Source organism: Gorilla gorilla, chromosome 10 (assembly GCF_029281585.2).
Source record: "Gorilla gorilla gorilla isolate KB3781 chromosome 10, NHGRI_mGorGor1-v2.1_pri, whole genome shotgun sequence".
Taxonomy (NCBI): domain Eukaryota; kingdom Metazoa; phylum Chordata; class Mammalia; order Primates; family Hominidae; genus Gorilla; species Gorilla gorilla.
In genome coordinates this window covers 49,422,492-49,439,765 of record NC_073234.2, presented here as the reverse complement: position 1 = coordinate 49,439,765, position 17,274 = coordinate 49,422,492, and the positions used below count along the sequence as shown (strand labels likewise).

General features: G+C 55.0%; 1 protein-coding gene across 4 annotated transcripts; it reads left to right on the top strand.

Annotated features, from left to right (window-relative positions):
• ACVRL1 (activin A receptor like type 1) lies at nt 1-16,492 on the top strand. 4 transcript variants are annotated; one of them, XM_063693972.1, is made up of 11 exons: nt 1-86; nt 590-788; nt 5,565-5,630; nt 6,194-6,445; nt 6,654-6,865; nt 7,069-7,168; nt 7,534-7,680; nt 8,315-8,590; nt 9,148-9,345; nt 12,091-12,221; nt 13,889-16,492. In XM_063693972.1, the coding sequence occupies exons 3-11, from the start codon at nt 5,570-5,572 to the stop codon at nt 14,021-14,023; spliced, it is 1,512 nt and encodes a 503-aa protein (XP_063550042.1). In that variant the 5' UTR covers nt 1-86; nt 590-788; nt 5,565-5,569; the 3' UTR covers nt 14,024-16,492. The 4 variants fall into 4 exon arrangements, with proteins under 4 accessions (XP_063550042.1, XP_063550043.1, XP_063550044.1 ...); XM_063693973.1 differs by having other exon boundaries at nt 1-96; XM_063693974.1 differs by lacking the exon at nt 1-86 and having other exon boundaries at nt 580-788; nt 7,534-7,676; nt 8,311-8,590.
• The last annotated feature ends 782 nt before the right edge of the window (nt 16,493-17,274 follow it).

Genomic DNA, 17,274 nt, shown 5'->3' with positions numbered 1-17,274 from the left:
AAAACGTATCTGGATTTTGCTAGCCCCAAACTCTGCCCTCATTGCTCCAAGCCTCCTAGACCGAGGACCCCCGGGCTGAGGGTGGGGTAAGGATAGGTAGTGTCCCTCCCCGTCCCATCCCCGCCTGTCCCTTCCTCGGTGGCCCCTTCCCGGCGCCCCGATTCCAGGCGGCCCCTCCGCTGCTGCCAGCCGATCCCCCTCTACCCCCACCCACTACTCCGGCCGCCAGACGTTGCCTACAATCTCGGCTCTGTCTCCCACGGCTGTGGGTCCGGACCCCACGGGACCCCTATGGGACCCCCACAGGACCCCCACGGCCTGAGTCCAAGGCCCGCCCCCTCGGGGAGGCGGATGTGGGAGGCCCGGCCCGGGTGCGGGCCAGCGATCCGGGAGCTGCGGGCGGCTGGGAGGGGAGGCCGCCCTGAGGGGCTGGGAGCGGCGCGGGGGTGGGTCCCGGTCCTGCAGCCCCAGCGAGGGGCGAGCGGCGGCCAGTCGGCGAGCTGGGCAATAAGGAAACGGTTTATTAGGAGGGAGTGGTGGAGCTGGGCCAGGCAGGAAGACGCTGGAATAAGAAACATTTTTGCTCCAGCCCCCATCCCAGTCCCGGGAGGCTGCCGCGCCAGCTGCGCCGAGCGAGCCCCTCCCCGGCTCCAGCCCGGTCCGGGGCCGCGCCCGGACCCCAGCCCGCCGTCCAGCGCTCGCGGTGCAACTGCGGCCGCGCGGTGGAGGGGAGGTGGCCCCGGTCCGCCGAAGGCTCGCGCCCCGCCACCCGCAGAGCGGGCCCAGAGGTGAGTCGAGGTCCGCGGACGGGACCGGGTGGCGGGCGGCCTGACCCCCGCTTCAGTGGGCCCTTCCTTCGGGCGGACCCCAGAGTCACCGCAGAGTGGTCGCGGTAGGCTCAGTCCCAGCTCATTAGAAAGGCAAGCTGCCCCTGGCTGACCGCGCACAGCTCCCATGACCCTACCAGAGACTTGGTGGGGACTGGACGAGACTGGACTGGAAATCAGAAACTTGGTTCTAGTCGGGTGACCTGGGGTCAGTGACTTCACTTCTCTGTTCTCCTACCCTCTTCATAAAATGGGCAGTGGGATTCTTGTCTTGCTCTACTCACATAGAAGGGATCACACGTCCTCCAGGCCGCTGGGTGGACCTGGAGTGAATGCCTACTTCCACAGCTGTTGAGCCTCCCAGCAGAGCTCACCTTTCCCAGATCAGTCCTTCCAGCTGTTGCTTGAGGAATCTGACACTATCACTCCAGCCTAGGAGTCTCACCCTAGCCCCGCATGGTCAGTCACCTCCTTGCCACGACCTTCCTTCAGGATCCAGGCCAAAGGGGATCCCAGTCTCCCCCCAGGCTGGGACCCCAGATTTTCCATGGAGGCCAGTGCTGTGAAACCCATGGCTGGGCTGGCTGCCCCAGCTCCTCTTTCCTTCTCCAAGGACAGGGGCATAATGGACAGTTGCTCTCACCCTCCCTATGTATGGCCAGCTTCTGGCTGAGTCAGGGTCTGTCCTAATACCTGTCCTCTCACCTGTCCCCCCATTTCATTGGTTTGTTAGAAATAGCTACCATTGATTGAGTACTAACTATGTAGACACTTAGATATATTTTTTTTTTCTCATGTAATCCTGGCCGCAACCTAGTGGAAGAGGGGTTACTATCCCCTTCCTACAGAAAAGGAAACAGACATGAATATGGGACTTGTCCAAAACTCCTTGGATGGTGGGGTGAATGGCATGGTTGGGGTCTTGATAACATTTAAGTGCTTACTGTGTACTACTTATACTCTGCTAAATAATTGTACTACACTTTACCTATGAGATAACACTATTATTATTCCCACTCTACATATGATGGGAAGCCTAAGCCTCAGAAAGTTTAAGTAACATCTCAAATTTCATACCTCTAAGTGGCAAAGGCAGGATTTGAACCCAGGTCTCCATGCTCCAGAGCCCACACCCTAACCTCTGTGCTACACTGTGCTGCCTCCATGGTCTGCCTGAGACCTGAAAATCCAGGCATCACCTGGATGTTCCACTGCATCACCCCGCTGTGAAGGGCTAATAAATCACATGGATGAATCGTAAGGGCAACCCAATATGAACAGCTGGGTCTGGTCCTCTGCTGTTGGGGTAAGGCCTACTGAAGTGCAGAGTGAGTCCAGAAGGTTGTGCTTGATATGGCGCTTCTCCAGCCCTGTGAAGATCACTGCTGTGCTGAGCCACTGCCGTTGATGGGAGTAGGTTTTATCAATCCTTCAGGTATGCTGGGGAGAAAAACATTGATAAGCACCTTTCGGGCATACCACTACTCTGGCTCTCCCACCTGAGGCTCAGACTTTGACTAAGCCTATGGCAAACAGATGATTTCTGGGCAGCAACACCACCTTTGTTGCCTGGGTCAACACAGTGAGACCCTATCGCTACTAAAAATAAAACTGGGCATGGTGCTGCGCCCCTGTAGTCCCTTGGGACTTGGGAGGCTGAGGTGGGAGGATCACTTGAGCCCAGGAGTTCAAGGCTACAGTGAGCTATGATTGCACCACTGCACTCCAGCCTGGGCGACTGAGCAAGACCCTGTCTCAAAAAAAAAAAAATTAAAAACAAACAAAAACGCTGTCTTCATTTAAACAAATCTGAGTAGGGCACCCGTTAATAACAACAGTAGTGGGCAATTTGTACACGTCCACCAAGACCCATGTCTTTTTCTTCCTTTGAGGGATTCATCTAACCCCAAACAACTGGAGGAATAACAATGACCAAGGAAGGATTTATTATCAGCAATTTAAGTTTATTAAGACATGCTCAGTGACTATGGACAAGAAACTGAACATCTCTGAGCCTCAATTCCCCTGTTGGACTGTTGTGATGATTAAATCAGATAAACCATTCAAGTTCAGTACTTAGCACATAATTAGTACTCAGAGAAGGTTAACTGTTATTATTAAGTATTTCATAGTGTTTAGCTAACGTTTGAAATTAGTTTAACGTCTGTAATTTCTGGCCAACAAAAGTGATGCTTCTGTCAGCAGGAGATCTTTCACAAAGTTTTGCTTAGAAGTGAAAGGATCCTGCCAGGCCCCAGGAGTCTGTCTGTGCTACAGTCAGATTTCAGGGTAAATCGTACAGAGTCAGCTCTGAGTTTGGACTGGTCAGGACTCAGCACCCTCCTGTACTTGATCTCACACTGGGTCCAGTTAAAAATTGGACAGTCCCAATTTTACTCCATCACATTCCCAGGATTAGACCATAGATGGGTTCTGCAGATGCAGACAGCCTCGCTCCACAGTGTCACCACGTCCCAGCTTTGGTGTTTACCCTTGGCTGTCCCTTCTGTAGTAGACGGGGAGGATCCAGGGTGGGAGTGAGTGTCCCCTCCCTCTGCATCCCACTCCCACTCACCCAGCAGGGCCCTGTACAGCAAAATGAAAGCAGAGGAACCAGACTTAGCGTTGTGCCCACACAAACTGATCAGAACTCCCTGGGGAACTTTTAAAAAATGCATGTTTCTTGCTGATTCCAGGACTGAATCAGAGTCTGGAGTGAGGGTGAAACCAGTGAATATGCTTTTCTCAGTGAGCACTTCAGGTGATTCTGATGTGTGATAAAGTAGAAGGAGGGTGGACTGGGGCACGGCCAGAGAAGTAGAGGTACGGGCAGAGGATCCTAGAGGAATGCCGGATTTTAGCCTTATTGTTAGCCACTTTTTTCTTTCCACCTCAAACCCTCTCCTTTGCAGCTTTCTGGGCTAGCAAAGGCTGCCAAGGATGGCTTCCTGCTAGTACCCCAGTGGGCAGATTCAGCTCCTCTAGGGTGCTCTCTCCATCCCATCCCACCATCAGTCCTGCCGCACAGTGCTAGCCAGAGTCCTCACTGGCTGCGGGAGGGGCAAGAGGCAGGAGGTCAGGCAGAGGCTGGGGACACAGCTGCAGCAGCCCAGGGCTCTGTTTCCTCCCCCAGCCTGGGCCTCTGGGGCAGAGGAAGCCCAGGCAGGAAGGCCAGGCCTGCCACCAGCCAGAGAGGCCTATGAAGCCCCCCTACCCCACCCCTAGCCATACTGCCCTCAGAGCCTCAGCATCTTGGGTCTTCATTTGGCACCATTCTTAGACTATGGGCTTTCTGAAGCCTCTGTGGCCATGTGCCCAGCCCTGTCAGGCTCACCATGTCATGCCAAAGGACAGTCTCCCTGCCTTGTGCCCTGCCTGAGGATCCAGTCCCCAGACACACACCTGCACATGCTCCACCATTCAGAAAGTCCTGTTGCTGTCTGACCAGGGTCCTTCTTGCTGCAGCTGTAGCCAATATCTTCTGGTTCTAAACCTGTGAGAAATGAAGACTGGGTGGCTTCAGAAGCACTAGTTGGTGTGGGACCTGGATTGGGGACTATCATAGACCAGAATTACTCCCCCTAACACTCTCCAACAAACTTCTGGAAAAGTTCAACCCTAGTCAGCCATGGAAGGTCAAACATTCAGTGTCTAAGTGTGTTTCACTTCCCCTGCCACATCACTGGCCCTCCACCCACCCTTTCCTAGATGGCAAGGGGAAAGAAGGGGGCCAGGGAACGGCTCTGAGAGGGCAGCTTATACTCTGGTGAGCTTGCAGAGAGGTTTCTCTACATCTGGCATGACCCTGCCCCGTCCGAGCTTTGCGTGGTTGTTATAGCCCTGAGGGCTCGGACACGGGCTGCCACCGCTGGATAGGGACAGAGCGAAGAGAGCACTTGATTAGGAGTCTGGAAACCTGGGATGTACTCCTGCTGGTGCCAGTGAGTCCTGTCTGACCCGGGACAAGTCTTCTTCCCTGTATGAGCCTTACTCCTCTCTTCTGTAAAACAAGGAGCTGGATTTTGTGATTCACAGGATGTCCACCTAGAATTCTGTCATGTGGGTGTCCCAGGCACAAGGAACTAAGGGTAGCAAGGAACTAAGGGCATATTTAAAAAGCCCCTCCAGACCTTGTGGCTGCTGCAGCCCACCCTGAAAATATGCCCTTAGTTCCCTGCTATGCGTGACTCCTGCCTGTTCTATCCAGACCCCAATCTAAACAATCTTGATTCCTGTTCCTGGCTTGGCAGGACCCTGAATGGCAGGAAGTGAAGACAGGAGCCTGTTTATGTTTGAGGCAGCCAGGGCTGGGGGGGCACTGGGAAAGGGTAGGCAGGGGTGGAGGCTGTGAAGGAGTGGGAAAGAGACACAGAACAGAAGGGGAGCTGCTGGAGAGATGCTCCTTCTACCCCAATTGGGTGCTCCCTGCGGCTCTCCCAACCTGCCTGCAGTCTGAGCTCAGCAGCAGGGGTGCAGAGCTAGGGTTTCCCCAAGCTCTCAGTCACTTAAACATTGCTCTCCACCCTTCACCTCTAACAGGATGGTTTCCATGGGGAAGTGAACCAGGACTTCCCCTGCAGGCCCCGCCCCAAAGCCAGGCGGCAGGGAGTAGAGAGGCGGCCTCCCTGCCTCCCCTCCAAAAAAAACTCCGTGATTTCCTCTGGGCAGGAGGGAGCCACGGCCAGCGGCTGTCACACTTCATGGCTCTTACTCCACCTCTCTTGCTCCTCTCTGCAGGGACCATGACCTTGGGCTCCCCCAGGAAAGGCCTTCTGATGCTGCTGATGGCCTTGGTGACCCAGGGTGAGTACTGGGGGAGCAGTTAGGAAACAGGAACCTGGATACAGAAAGGGCTATCTGGGCCCAGATCAGCTCTGCCTGGGGCTGAACTTGAGAAGCTGGGGAGAATGTAGGAGCTTGACTGGAGAGTGGAGGACAGTGAGGCTCCATTGGACTCAGCCCCCAGCTACCCCAGCCCTCCTTTCCTCTCCTCTTGATCCAGACCTGCAGGCTGGAGCTCTGTCAGACTAGGGTGGAAGCCTATATGTGGGGTGGAGGGAGAGCAGGTGTTGGCAGGCCAAGCCTGGGAGAGCACTCAGGGCTGGGGCTGGGGGCCCAGCCCAGCCTAGAACTGGGAGGGGAGGACCTACAAGCCAGGAGGGGACAAAAGCCTGCTTTTCAGAGTGTCAGCTGCCCTGAGGGGAGGGTTCTGAGGGAAGGATGACTGAGGATGAAAGTAAGAGACCAAAGCTTCAAGGTGTTTGTCTGAGGGGTCAGACGAGAGGGACAGTGGGACAGAAATGGGTGTCGGGCTCAGCCTGGGGGAGCTGGGACCACAGTGGCTGAGCTTCCGATGTGTCTTCCAGGAGACCCTGTGAAGCCATCTCGGGGCCCGCTGGTGACCTGCACGTGTGAGAGCCCACATTGCAAGGGGCCTACCTGCCAGGGGGCCTGGTGCACAGTAGTGCTGGTGCGGGAGGAGGGGAGGCACCCCCAGGAACACCGGGGCTGCGGGAACTTGCACAGGGAGCTCTGCAGGGGGCGCCCCACTGAGTTCGTCAACCACTACTGCTGCGACAGCCACCTCTGCAACCACAACGTGTCCCTGGTGCTGGAGGGTACGTCCAGCTGCCCCAGCACTCCCTCCCCATCTTCTTGGCCCCTGCCCTCCCTTCCCTCCTTTCTTCTCATGCTCTGGCCAATAAAGGGGCTGGGGGCGGGGGAGCGGGTGGGCAGGACTCTGGGATCTAACTGGCAGAATTGTCTGGCCCAAGGTGGGGGGAGCTGACCTAGTGGAAGCTGAGCCTCAGTGTCCCCCTCCCTCAGCCACCCAACCTCCTTCGGAGCAGCCGGGAACAGATGGCCAGCTAGCCCTGATCCTGGGCCCCGTGCTGGCCTTGCTGGCCCTGGTGGCCCTGGGTGTCCTGGGCCTGTGGCATGTCCGACGGAGGCAGGAGAAGCAGCGTGGCCTGCACAGCGAGCTGGGAGAGTCCAGTCTCATCCTGAAAGCATCTGAGCAGGGCGACAGCATGTTGGGGGTATGGGCCTGGGGACTTGGGACACAGGGTGGAGGGGCGGCAGATAGGAACTGCAGAATCAGAGGGGTCACCCAGAGATTAGAGCCGGTGGGGAGCTGGGCGAGTGAGGAGCTTGCAGTGACCCAGCAGGTCCCAGGTCGAGGATAGAGAAGGGGGCTGTGGCTGGTTGTGGCAGCCTCTCAGTGGCCTCTCCGTACCCCCAGGACCTCCTGGACAGTGACTGCACCACAGGGAGTGGCTCGGGGCTCCCCTTCCTGGTGCAGAGGACAGTGGCACGGCAGGTTGCCTTGGTGGAATGTGTGGGTGAGCAGTGGGTGAGCCCGGTGGATGAGGACCAAGGGCTCTCATGAGCCTGGAGGGGTGAGGGAGTTCTTGGCTACCGGAATCACAGGCGGTGCCAGGCCTGGGTCAGAATTGGAATTCTGCTGGGTAGGGAGTGGGCTGGAGACAGGCCAGGGCTAGGTTCTTCTTTCTGCAGGACCGGGGTGGAACGAGAGGCAGCTGGGGGTGGCCTGCCACTGGGTTTGGGTCTGGATTAAGTTAAACCTAAGGGTCTGGGGTTCTGTGGGTGGGGTGGGCGAGGGAGGCAGCGCAGCATCAAGACGGGGGGCTGTTCCAGGGCTCTGTGTGCCCAGTGTGTAACCCTCACCTTCCCCTCTGGCCATCAGGAAAAGGCCGCTATGGCGAAGTGTGGCGGGGCTTGTGGCACGGTGAAAGTGTGGCCGTCAAGATCTTCTCCTCGAGGGATGAACAGTCCTGGTTCCGGGAGACTGAGATCTACAACACAGTGTTGCTCAGACACGACAACATCCTAGGCAAGGGGAGAGGCCAGCTGTGCCAGGCCTGGGGCTTTGCCCCCCTGCACTCAGGGCTCAAGTTTGCAGACCTCCAGACATTAACAGAACCCTGAAGGACTCTCAGCCCACCTGCAGCATCAACCTCTTTTATTTTATTTTATTTTATTTTATTTTATTTTATTTTATTTTATTTTTGAGACAGGGCCTTGCTCTGTCACCCAGGCTGGGATGCAGTGGTGCAATCTCACTGGAGCCTCAATCTCTTGAGCTCAAGTGATCCTCCCACTTCAGCCTCTTGAGTAGCTGGGACCACAGGCATGTGCCACCATGCCCAGCTAACTTTTTTATTTTTTGTAGAGACGAGGTCTCCCTGTGTTTCCCAGACTGGTCTCAAATTCCTAGGCTCAAGCAGTGCTCTTGCCTTGGCCTCCCAAAGTGTTGGGATTACAGGTGCAAGCCACTAAGCCAGGCCCAGACCCAACCTCTGACTCCAGTTCTGTCTCTGACCTAAGCCACATCAACCCCACCCCCAGACCTAGCTTAGCAGTGACCCAGCCCATTCCCTCTCCCCCAACCCCACCCTGACCCTGACGACTCCAGCCTCCCTTAGCCCCAGCCCCTTGGCTGAGTCACCCAACCTTTCTGCACACAGGCTTCATCGCCTCAGACATGACCTCCCGCAACTCGAGCACGCAGCTGTGGCTCATCACACACTACCACGAGCACGGCTCCCTCTACGACTTTCTGCAGAGACAGACGCTGGAGCCCCATCTGGCTCTGAGGCTAGCTGTGTCCGCAGCTTGCGGCCTGGCGCACCTGCACGTGGAGATCTTCGGTACTCAGGGTAAACCAGCCATTGCCCACCGCGACTTCAAGAGCCGCAACGTGCTGGTCAAGAGCAACCTGCAGTGTTGCATCGCCGACCTGGGTGAGCCGGGCGGGGCAGGGGCGCGCCCTTCACAGGTGGGCGGAGCTTGTGCGCTCTCCTCTCCTTTGCCTGTGGGCGGTGACCATGATTAGCACTTGAAAATTTAGAGGTGCATGTTGTTTCAGTTCTCCTCCGCAAGACCCCACGAGTTGTCTGAACACCCTTTTCAAACCCAGATTCCTTCCACCATACCATCCTGGCTCCAGGAGTTGCGAGAAAGGAGGCAGGAGCCAGGAACCTGGGTTCTCATCCTGGTTTCGCTAACTACATCCCTCCCCATCACCAGCCTCCAGGTCTGCTCTGTGAAGTGGGCTCATAATGCCTGCCTTGCCCACTCACATCTCGCTGGGTTCTTGGGAACCTAGAGAGCACTACAGAAGCAAAGAGTACCTGGGGCCATGGTTCTCTCTGTGGCCACTGCCTTCCAGCCCATCTCCGTGCAGGTCTCCATCTGCCTTCCCCTCTCTGTCCCACTGTTTCTCTCAGTCCCCACCTTGCCTGCCCCCTGGATCCCAGGTTTGGGAGAGGGGCAGGAGTGACAGGCCACACCCCCACAGGCCTGGCTGTGATGCACTCACAGGGCAGCGATTACCTGGACATCGGCAACAACCCGAGAGTGGGCACCAAGCGGTACATGGCGCCTGAGGTGCTGGACGAGCAGATCCGCACGGACTGCTTTGAGTCCTACAAGTGGACTGACATCTGGGCCTTTGGCCTGGTGCTGTGGGAGATCGCCCGCCGGACCATCGTGAATGGTGAGGGCCTACCCTACACAGGGTAGGGAAAGGGGAATCAGCCTGTGGAGCCAGGGGCTTCCAGCCATGGCCAGTGCCCATGGCCTGGGAGGTTTGCAGTCAGACCTCCTGGCACCCCTTCCATGCTGCCCACCAGCTGGTTCAGCTGAGTGACCTTTTAAGGTATAAACCTTAAAAACAGATAACAGGGTCTGTGAGTCTGGCTGTGAAATCTTGGGTACATGATAATAACAGAAATATTAATAGCAGCTAATATTGATTGAGCTTAAATATGTGCCAGATGCCATGCTATGCACTTTACATGTATTATTTAATTCTTTGGTATGGACAAGGCAGTGGTATTGCTTAGTGGCTAAGAGCATAGGCTTGGAATCAGACTTCCTGGGTTCTATTCCTGATCTTGCCATGACTGTGCGTAGGTTATTTGACCTCTCTGTGCCTCAGCTTCCTCATTTGTAAAATGGGTGCGGTGGCTCATGCCTGTAATCCCAGCACTTTGGGAGGCCGAGGCGGGCAGATCACCTGAGGTCAGGAATTGAAGACCAGCCTGGCCAACATGGCGAAACCCTGTCTGTACTAAAAATACAAAAATTAGCTGGCTGTGGTGGCACACACCTGTAATCCCAGCTACTCGGGAGGCTGAGGCAGGAGAATCACTTGAACCTAGAAGGCAGAGGTTGCGGTGAGCCAAGATCATGCCACTGCACTCCAGTCAGGGCGACAGAGTGAGACCCTGTCTCAAAAAAAAAAATTATTAAAATAAATAAAATGAGAATAAAAATAGCTTCCAGTTGTTGAGATAATCTAAGTATTTAGAACAGTATCTAGAGCTAAATATTAGTGGCTGTTATTGTTGTAGATAGAATGAGTGCCTGGCGTCATATTGTCCCCATTTTACAGTTGAGGAGACGGGGGCACAGAATGACAGTGGGCTTGAGGCAGCATCAGGGTCCGAAACCGGGCAGTCTGCCCCGGGGCCAGTGCTCATCATCACTGTGTGCACTTTAACCTCTCTGGCCCTTGATTTCCTCATGCACACAATGCATGTGAGTGCCTGCACTGCCTGCTTATTGCTGCCTCGTTGTTACTGTGGGTTGCCACAGGGGACTCTGATTTAGAGGGATTGCGACAGGTAGAGGGACCTGCCCTGGGCAGGCAGCCCTGAGGTCGATGTTCTCTCAGCCCTGGAGTGGACAGAGGATGGGTGGGTCGTCTAGACTGGTGGGAGCATTGTCAACCTTTGAGGAGGCTGTCCATGGTGAGGGACTTCCAGGAGTCGTGACAGGTTGGGGACAATCCTCAGGATATGGCTGGAGCCCTGCTTCTTGGGGACAAGGATGTCCTCATTTCCTGAGCATCTACCAGGAGCCAGCCCCATGCCAGACTTCATTTGTCCTCGGTGATCATCAACTGAAAACAGAGGCTGTGGTGTCACCGGTCCCTTGGGGAGACTCACGAGGTGCTTAGATTCCTCAGGACTCCGGGCATGAATTGCCAGAGTGGGCTCTAAGGAGACCGGGATCGGGGGAAAGAGGAACCTGGAAGAAGCCAAGGCTCCTTGGACCAGGCTGCAGGGCAGAAAGGAAAGGCTGGGAGGAGGCTGCCTGGGGTGGAGGGGGAAGCTCCATCAGCCCCACACGGACTCGCGGCGCATTATAAACACTGTAATCTGGTGTCAGCCCCGGCACTGATTAAAGGCCCATTAGACACATTCAGGCCTCTGTGCAGCACTGATTAGGGCGTGAGCGGCACAGGGGCCGGCCTGGAAGCTGGCCATGGGGAGAACAGCTGGCGAAGGCTCTATCGAGGTTGCGGCCTGTGTGGCCATGGCCCCCAGCCTCAGGCTGGGAAACAGGATGGGGCATGGGGCTGTCTGCAGCTCCACTGGCATTGTTTTCAGAAAGCTCCTCCTAAAAACTGTGAACTTGGGATACAAAGAGGAGGGGGTCAGTGCCGGCTGCAGGAGTCAGCAGAGGCCCGTGCCATCCCTGACACTGGGTGATGTTTTGTGGACCTGGGTAAAAAAATAAGTGCAGCTCAGAGGTCAAGAGCACATGCTTTGGTGTTAGACTGTGGGCTTAAATCCTAGCCCTGTCACTTACTGTCTGTTGATCTTAGACAAGTTTCTTAAACTCTCTGGCCTTCATTTCTTGGCTTATAAAGTGGAGCTCATAGTATTACCTACCTCATAGGGCTGCTGTGAGGATTTCATGCAGAGCTCTTAGGACAGCACCTGGCATACAGTGCTCAGTAAACATTTGGTGTTATTATTATCAGGCATGTGTGATAGTTGGGGCCTGGGAGCAGTCCCGGGCACTGGGTGGAAGGCAGCTGAGGAAAGACTGGAACAAGGCTGGCCTAGGAATCCGAGATGGGTTTGAGTCTTGCCTCTGCCATTACTAGCTGTGGAACCTTGGGCCCCCCTTCTCTGAGCATCCGTTTCTTCATCTGTAAAATGGAGGTAATACTAGTACCCACCCCACAGGGCTGTTGTGAGGACAAACAGGATAAAGCACGTAAAGTGTTTACAGCAGAATACCTGGCACATGCCATGTGCAAAACAAATGGCAGTCATTAATATTAGTTAGAAACACATTTATTGCATTATACTGTCCCTCTCAGGGGTAGTGTGTCCAGGCCACTGGTTTCTGGCCCTTGGATAGAGGGTAGAAAAGGCTCTCCTCTGGGTGGTATTGGGCCTCCTTGGAGTCCCAAGTGATTGTCCTGTCCATTCTCCATTTCCAGGCATCGTGGAGGACTATAGACCACCCTTCTATGATGTGGTGCCCAATGACCCCAGCTTTGAGGACATGAAGAAGGTGGTGTGTGTGGATCAGCAGACCCCCACCATCCCTAACCGGCTGGCTGCAGACCCGGTGAGGCCTCTGCTGGGACTAGGATGGCGTGGGGTGGTGGCTCACGGCTGGGATTTCTGGGCCCAGGAACTTGTGTCTGAGGCCTCTGCTTCATCTCATAGATACTGAGTGTCCTGGTTAGGGCACCTCTCTAGGTACTCCCTCTTTCAACCCTGGCCCATGCTCCCTGCCCCCACGGCCATCTGGTCATTCTGGGATTTTAAGAACCTTCACCTTCCCTGTGAAAAGTCAGAGGCTATCTGTGGCTCTGTGTGTGTGTGTGTGTGTGTGTGTGTGTGTTTGAGAGACAGGGTTTTGTTTGCTCTTGTCACCCAGGCTGGGGTGCAGTGGCACAGTCATAGCTCACTGTAACCTCAAACTCCTCGGCTCAACTGATCCTACTGCCTCAGCCTCCCCAGTAGCTAGGTGTAGTGCACACCACCACACCTGGCTAATTTTTAAAATTTTTTGTAGAGACAAGGTCTTTTATGTTGCTCAGGCTTATCTCAAACTCTTGGGCTCAAGTGATCCTCCTGCCTCAGCCTCCCAAAGTATTGGGATTATAGGTGTGAGCCTCCACACCTGACCACTGTGGTATTTTTGTTGCTATTTGTCTTTGTTTGTTGCTATTTTGTTGTTGTTTGTCCTTGTTTTTTCTCAAAACACTTCACTTGTACAAAGACACACACACGTATATCAACACATACAAGTGTGAATATCCTTCTGAACATACACTCACAGAAATATACACATGCGCATATATGCCAGACTGTTGGCCCCGTGAGGACAAAGAACGTGTCTTTTGCTCACCCTTATGTCCCTATTACCTATCATAGTATCTGGCTCACAATAGGTGCTAATAAATATTTACTGAAAGAATGAATATATTCTATACATGTATACATATATGTATATATGTATACATAGACATACATTTCTGTACAACATACATATCTGCAAAAAGACACATGTATGCATTCCTGTACACACACACATACACTCACTTTCAGGAGCCAGAAGTGGGGCCAGCTCATTTCAGGCCCTGGGATGGGTTGATGAGCTTCCTGGGATGGGTTGATGAGCTTACTGGGATGGGTTGATGAGCTTTTTGGGATGGGTTGCTCCCTGGACACTTGCATTTTTAGGGCAGTTCCCACTTCCACAGTCCCTTGGGCCCAGCCATGGCTGATGGAGGGGCTGGAAGACACTGCCCTCTGCACTGGGGTCTTAGGCTGTGGATGGGGATGTGGGAGCCCCCAGGCTTGAAGAATCGGCCCCTTCCTGTGGATCTTGGCAAAGGTGGGGATGGGGGTAAGGTGTTTCACAGACACTGCTTGCCCAACGGGGCTTGAGTGCTCCTGAAGATCTGAGTTCTCTCTTTCTGTCTGCCCTGTCTTTCTCCATTCCTTTCTCACTCTACTCTCTTCCTCTTCCATTTTTGATTTTTTTGTCATCCTCTGTTCTCTCTCTCACCACTTGTCTTTCCTCTCGCTCTCCTTTCCAATGCTCTCATCTCCCTCCTCTCATCCTTTCTCTCCTGCTTATGTCTCCCCATTACTGGCCATCCTCCTCATCTTCTTCCCATCTTCTCTGACCCACCTCCCTCTGCATCTCTCTCCCGACCCCCTCCTCTTCTCTGCATCTCTCTCTCTGCCTCCTCTCCTCTGCACCTCTCTCCCAACCCCCAGGTCCTCTCAGGCCTAGCTCAGATGATGCGGGAGTGCTGGTACCCAAACCCCTCTGCCCGACTCACTGCGCTGCGGATCAAGAAGACACTACAAAAAATTAGCAACAGTCCAGAGAAGCCTAAAGTGATTCAGTAGCCCAGGAGCACCTGATTCCTTTCTGCCTGCAGGGGGCTGGGGGGTGGGGGGCAGTGGATGGTGCCCTATCTGGGTAGAGGTAGTGTGAGTGTGGTGTGTGCTGGGGATGGGCAGCTGCGCCTGCCTGCTCGGCCCCCAGCCCACCCAGCCAAAAATACAGCTGGGCTGAAATCTGATCCCCTGCTGTCTGGCCTGCTCAAAGCGGCAGGCTCCCTGACGCCTGGCTCTCTCCCCACCCCTATGGCCAGCAGGGTGCACCCCCTACCACTCCCGGGACAGGATGCAAAAGAGGCTCCAGAGTCAGAGTGCCAAGCCAGGGAATCCCAGTCCCAGACTCAGAGCCTGGGCCTGCACTTTGCCCCCTGCCCTTGATCAACCCCACTGCCCCACCAGAGCTGCCAGGGTGGCACAGGGCCCTGTCCAGCCCCTGGCACACACTTCCCTGCCAGGCCTCAGCCTCTAGCATAAGCTCCAGAGAGCCAGGGCCCATCAGTTTCTCTCTGTGGATTTGTATCTCAGCTCCATGATGCCTTGGGCTTTCTGTCTCCTCAACAAGAGCGCAGCCTGCTAAATGTCAGCTGCCTGAGAGAGCTGGGGCCTGACTTACTAGGGCATTAAATCCTAAGAGGTCCTACTGAGGTGTGGCAGGATCACAGGCCAGTGGAAAAAGGGCAGGTCAGATGGGCAAGGCCCAGGACTTTCAGATTAACTGAGAGGATATCGAGGCCAAGCATGGCAGGGGGAAGGTCAGTGGGTGTCAAGAGACCCAGGTCTGACCCCAGATGTTTGCTCCATGTGACAAAAGCAGGCCTGTCTCAGGACCTTTTCTTTTCTTTTTTCCTTCTTTTTTTTTTTTTGACACGGAGTTTCGCTCTTGTTGTCGAGGCTAGAGTGCAATGGCATGATCCCAGCTCACCGCAACGTCTACCTCCCAGGTTCAAATCATTCTCTTCCCTCAGACTCCCGAGTAGCTGGGATTACAGGCACATGCCACCATGCCTGGCTAATTTTGTATATTTAGTAGAGACAGGGTTTCACCATGTTGGCCATGCTGGTCTCGAACTCCTGACCTCAGGTGTTCCACCTACCTCGGCCTCCCAAAGTGCTGGGGTTACAGGTGTGAGCCATCGCGCCTGGCCAGGACCTTTGTTTCTTATCTACATATTGGAAGATTTGGTCCTGATGTCCTTTGAGGCTTCTTTAGCTCTAGTTCTCTGACATTTCAGCCTATATCAGAGCTAACTTCCTCAGTCTCATCTATTCTTTATGCTCCAGCCCCTGGCAATTTGCCTCAAGATGGGGGTTTGAAAATAACTTTACCTGACTCAAAGAGTGTCTGGAGCACCTCCTAGTCTAAGTCTGCAAGCTCCAGTTCTTGCCTAAAACCATGCCAGTGGCCACCCTTGGGCTCAGACAGCTCTGGGCCTTTTGACCACAAGCCAGCCCCTCGCCCTCTCTGTGGCATAGTCTTCTCTGCCCCAGGACTGCAGGGCGGTTTCCTCCAAGGCTTCCGAGGCTCAAAAGAAATTTGGCTCCATCCAAGAAGCCTCCAGCTCCCCTACTGGCCCCTGGCTCAGGCCCACACCCCTGGCCAGGCCCAGAGAGTGTGTCTCAGGAGAATTCAATGGCTCTAGAGAGACACACAGAAAGTTTGGCATTTGGAAATTTCAAGGATGTATGTATGCTCACGTATGGAGCAGGTTGTCCTGGCCCCTGGGTGCAGGGAAGTGGGCTGCAGGGAAGTGGATTGGAGGGGAGCTTGAGGAATATAAGGAGCGGGGGTGGAGACTCAGGCTATGGACAAGGACAGCCCCAAGGTTGGGAAGACCTGGCCTTAGTCGTCCTCAGCCTAGGGGCAGGGCAGTGAAGAAAGCTCTCCCTGCTCCTGCTGTAATGACCCAGAGTAGCCTCCCCAGGCCGGCATCTTATGTGTGTCTTCCACCATCCTCATGATGGCACTTTTCTAGGCCTGTCTCCCAGCATTGTGCAAGGCTCGGAAGAGAACCAGGAAGTGAAACTGGGTGAAAACAGAAAGCTCAATGGATGGGCTAGGTTCCCAGATCATTAGGGCAGAGTTTGCACGTCCTCTGGTCACTGGAATCCACCCAGCCCACGAATCATCTCCCTCTTGAAGGATTTTATTTCTACTGGGTTTTGGAACAAACTCCTGCTGAGACCCCACAGCCAGAAACTGAAAGCAGCAGCTCCCCAAAGCCTGGAAAATCCCTAAGAGAAGGCCTGGGGCAGGAAGTGGAGTGACAGGGGACAGGTAGAGAGAAGGGGGCCCAATGGCCAGGGAGTGAAGGAGGTGGCGTTGCTGAGAGCAGTCTGCACATGCTTCTGTCTGAGTGCAGGAAGGTGTTCCAGGGTCGAAATTACACTTCTCGTACCTGGAGACACTGTTTGTGGGAGCACTGGGCTCGTGCCTGGCACACAATAGGTCTGCAATAAACCATGGTTAAATCCTGAGCTCCGGAGTCTTCCCAGGCCGATGCCTCTGCAGTGGCCCCTCGCAGAGGTCCAGATAGAACCAGAGGGATCCGGGGAGGAGAGGGTCCCAGGATACACGCCCAGCTTTGCCCTTAGACAGGTCACAGTTTCATCACGCCCCTGCTCAGACCCCCGCGGGGGCCCAAATCTCAGTTCCTACCCCAGATTGGGAGCAGCCTGGTCGCCGCACCTGCCACGTCGCCCTCTGCTGGCCGAGGGCTGCCCAGCGGCCGCCTCCCATCCCCACACAGGGACCGCGGGGTCTTTCCCGGCAGGGTGGGGCAGCCTTCCCCGCCCCCGGGGGCCAACGTCTGTGTGCTCACTGACCTGCTGTTCTGCAGGGACTGTCCCCCTAACACCACACCTAGCAAAGAGCGTTCTGCTTCCGAACCGGCAGCTTGGACCCTCCCTCCTCAATTCCTTGTTCTCACTTCCCTTCTCAAATGGGGTCCCTATCTTGCCAGGAGTCAGTCCCCATTCCCAGCATGGGGAGATCCCCTTCCCTGGGGACCTACCTTGTCCTGGGATCAGAAAGCACTTCACACACACATCCCATTCTCACACCCGGAAATTCGGGGCGGGGACATGCCGTGGGGGAGGCAGATACTAAAAGAAGCTGAGAGGGTCCTGGCCCATGGGACTGCCCAGCCTAGAAAATCTGTGCCTTTGTGTTAGATGCCCTCTTAGGGAAACATAGGAAGGGTACACCTTACACCACAGATGACCTTGTGGCCCCTTGCACCCCCAAGGCGGCCTTATGC

Bases quoted from the DNA above. Each gene is read 5' to 3' on its own strand.
- ACVRL1 (XM_063693972.1), top strand. From the start codon at position 5,570: ATGACCTTGGGCTCCCCCAGGAAAGGCCTTCTGATGCTGCTGATGGCC. The intron at 7,169-7,533 runs GTGAGCAGTGGG...TCTGGCCATCAG, and splicing joins TGCCTTGGTGGAATGTGTGG to GAAAAGGCCGCTATGGCGAA. The intron at 8,591-9,147 runs GTGAGCCGGGCG...ACACCCCCACAG, and splicing joins GTGTTGCATCGCCGACCTGG to GCCTGGCTGTGATGCACTCA.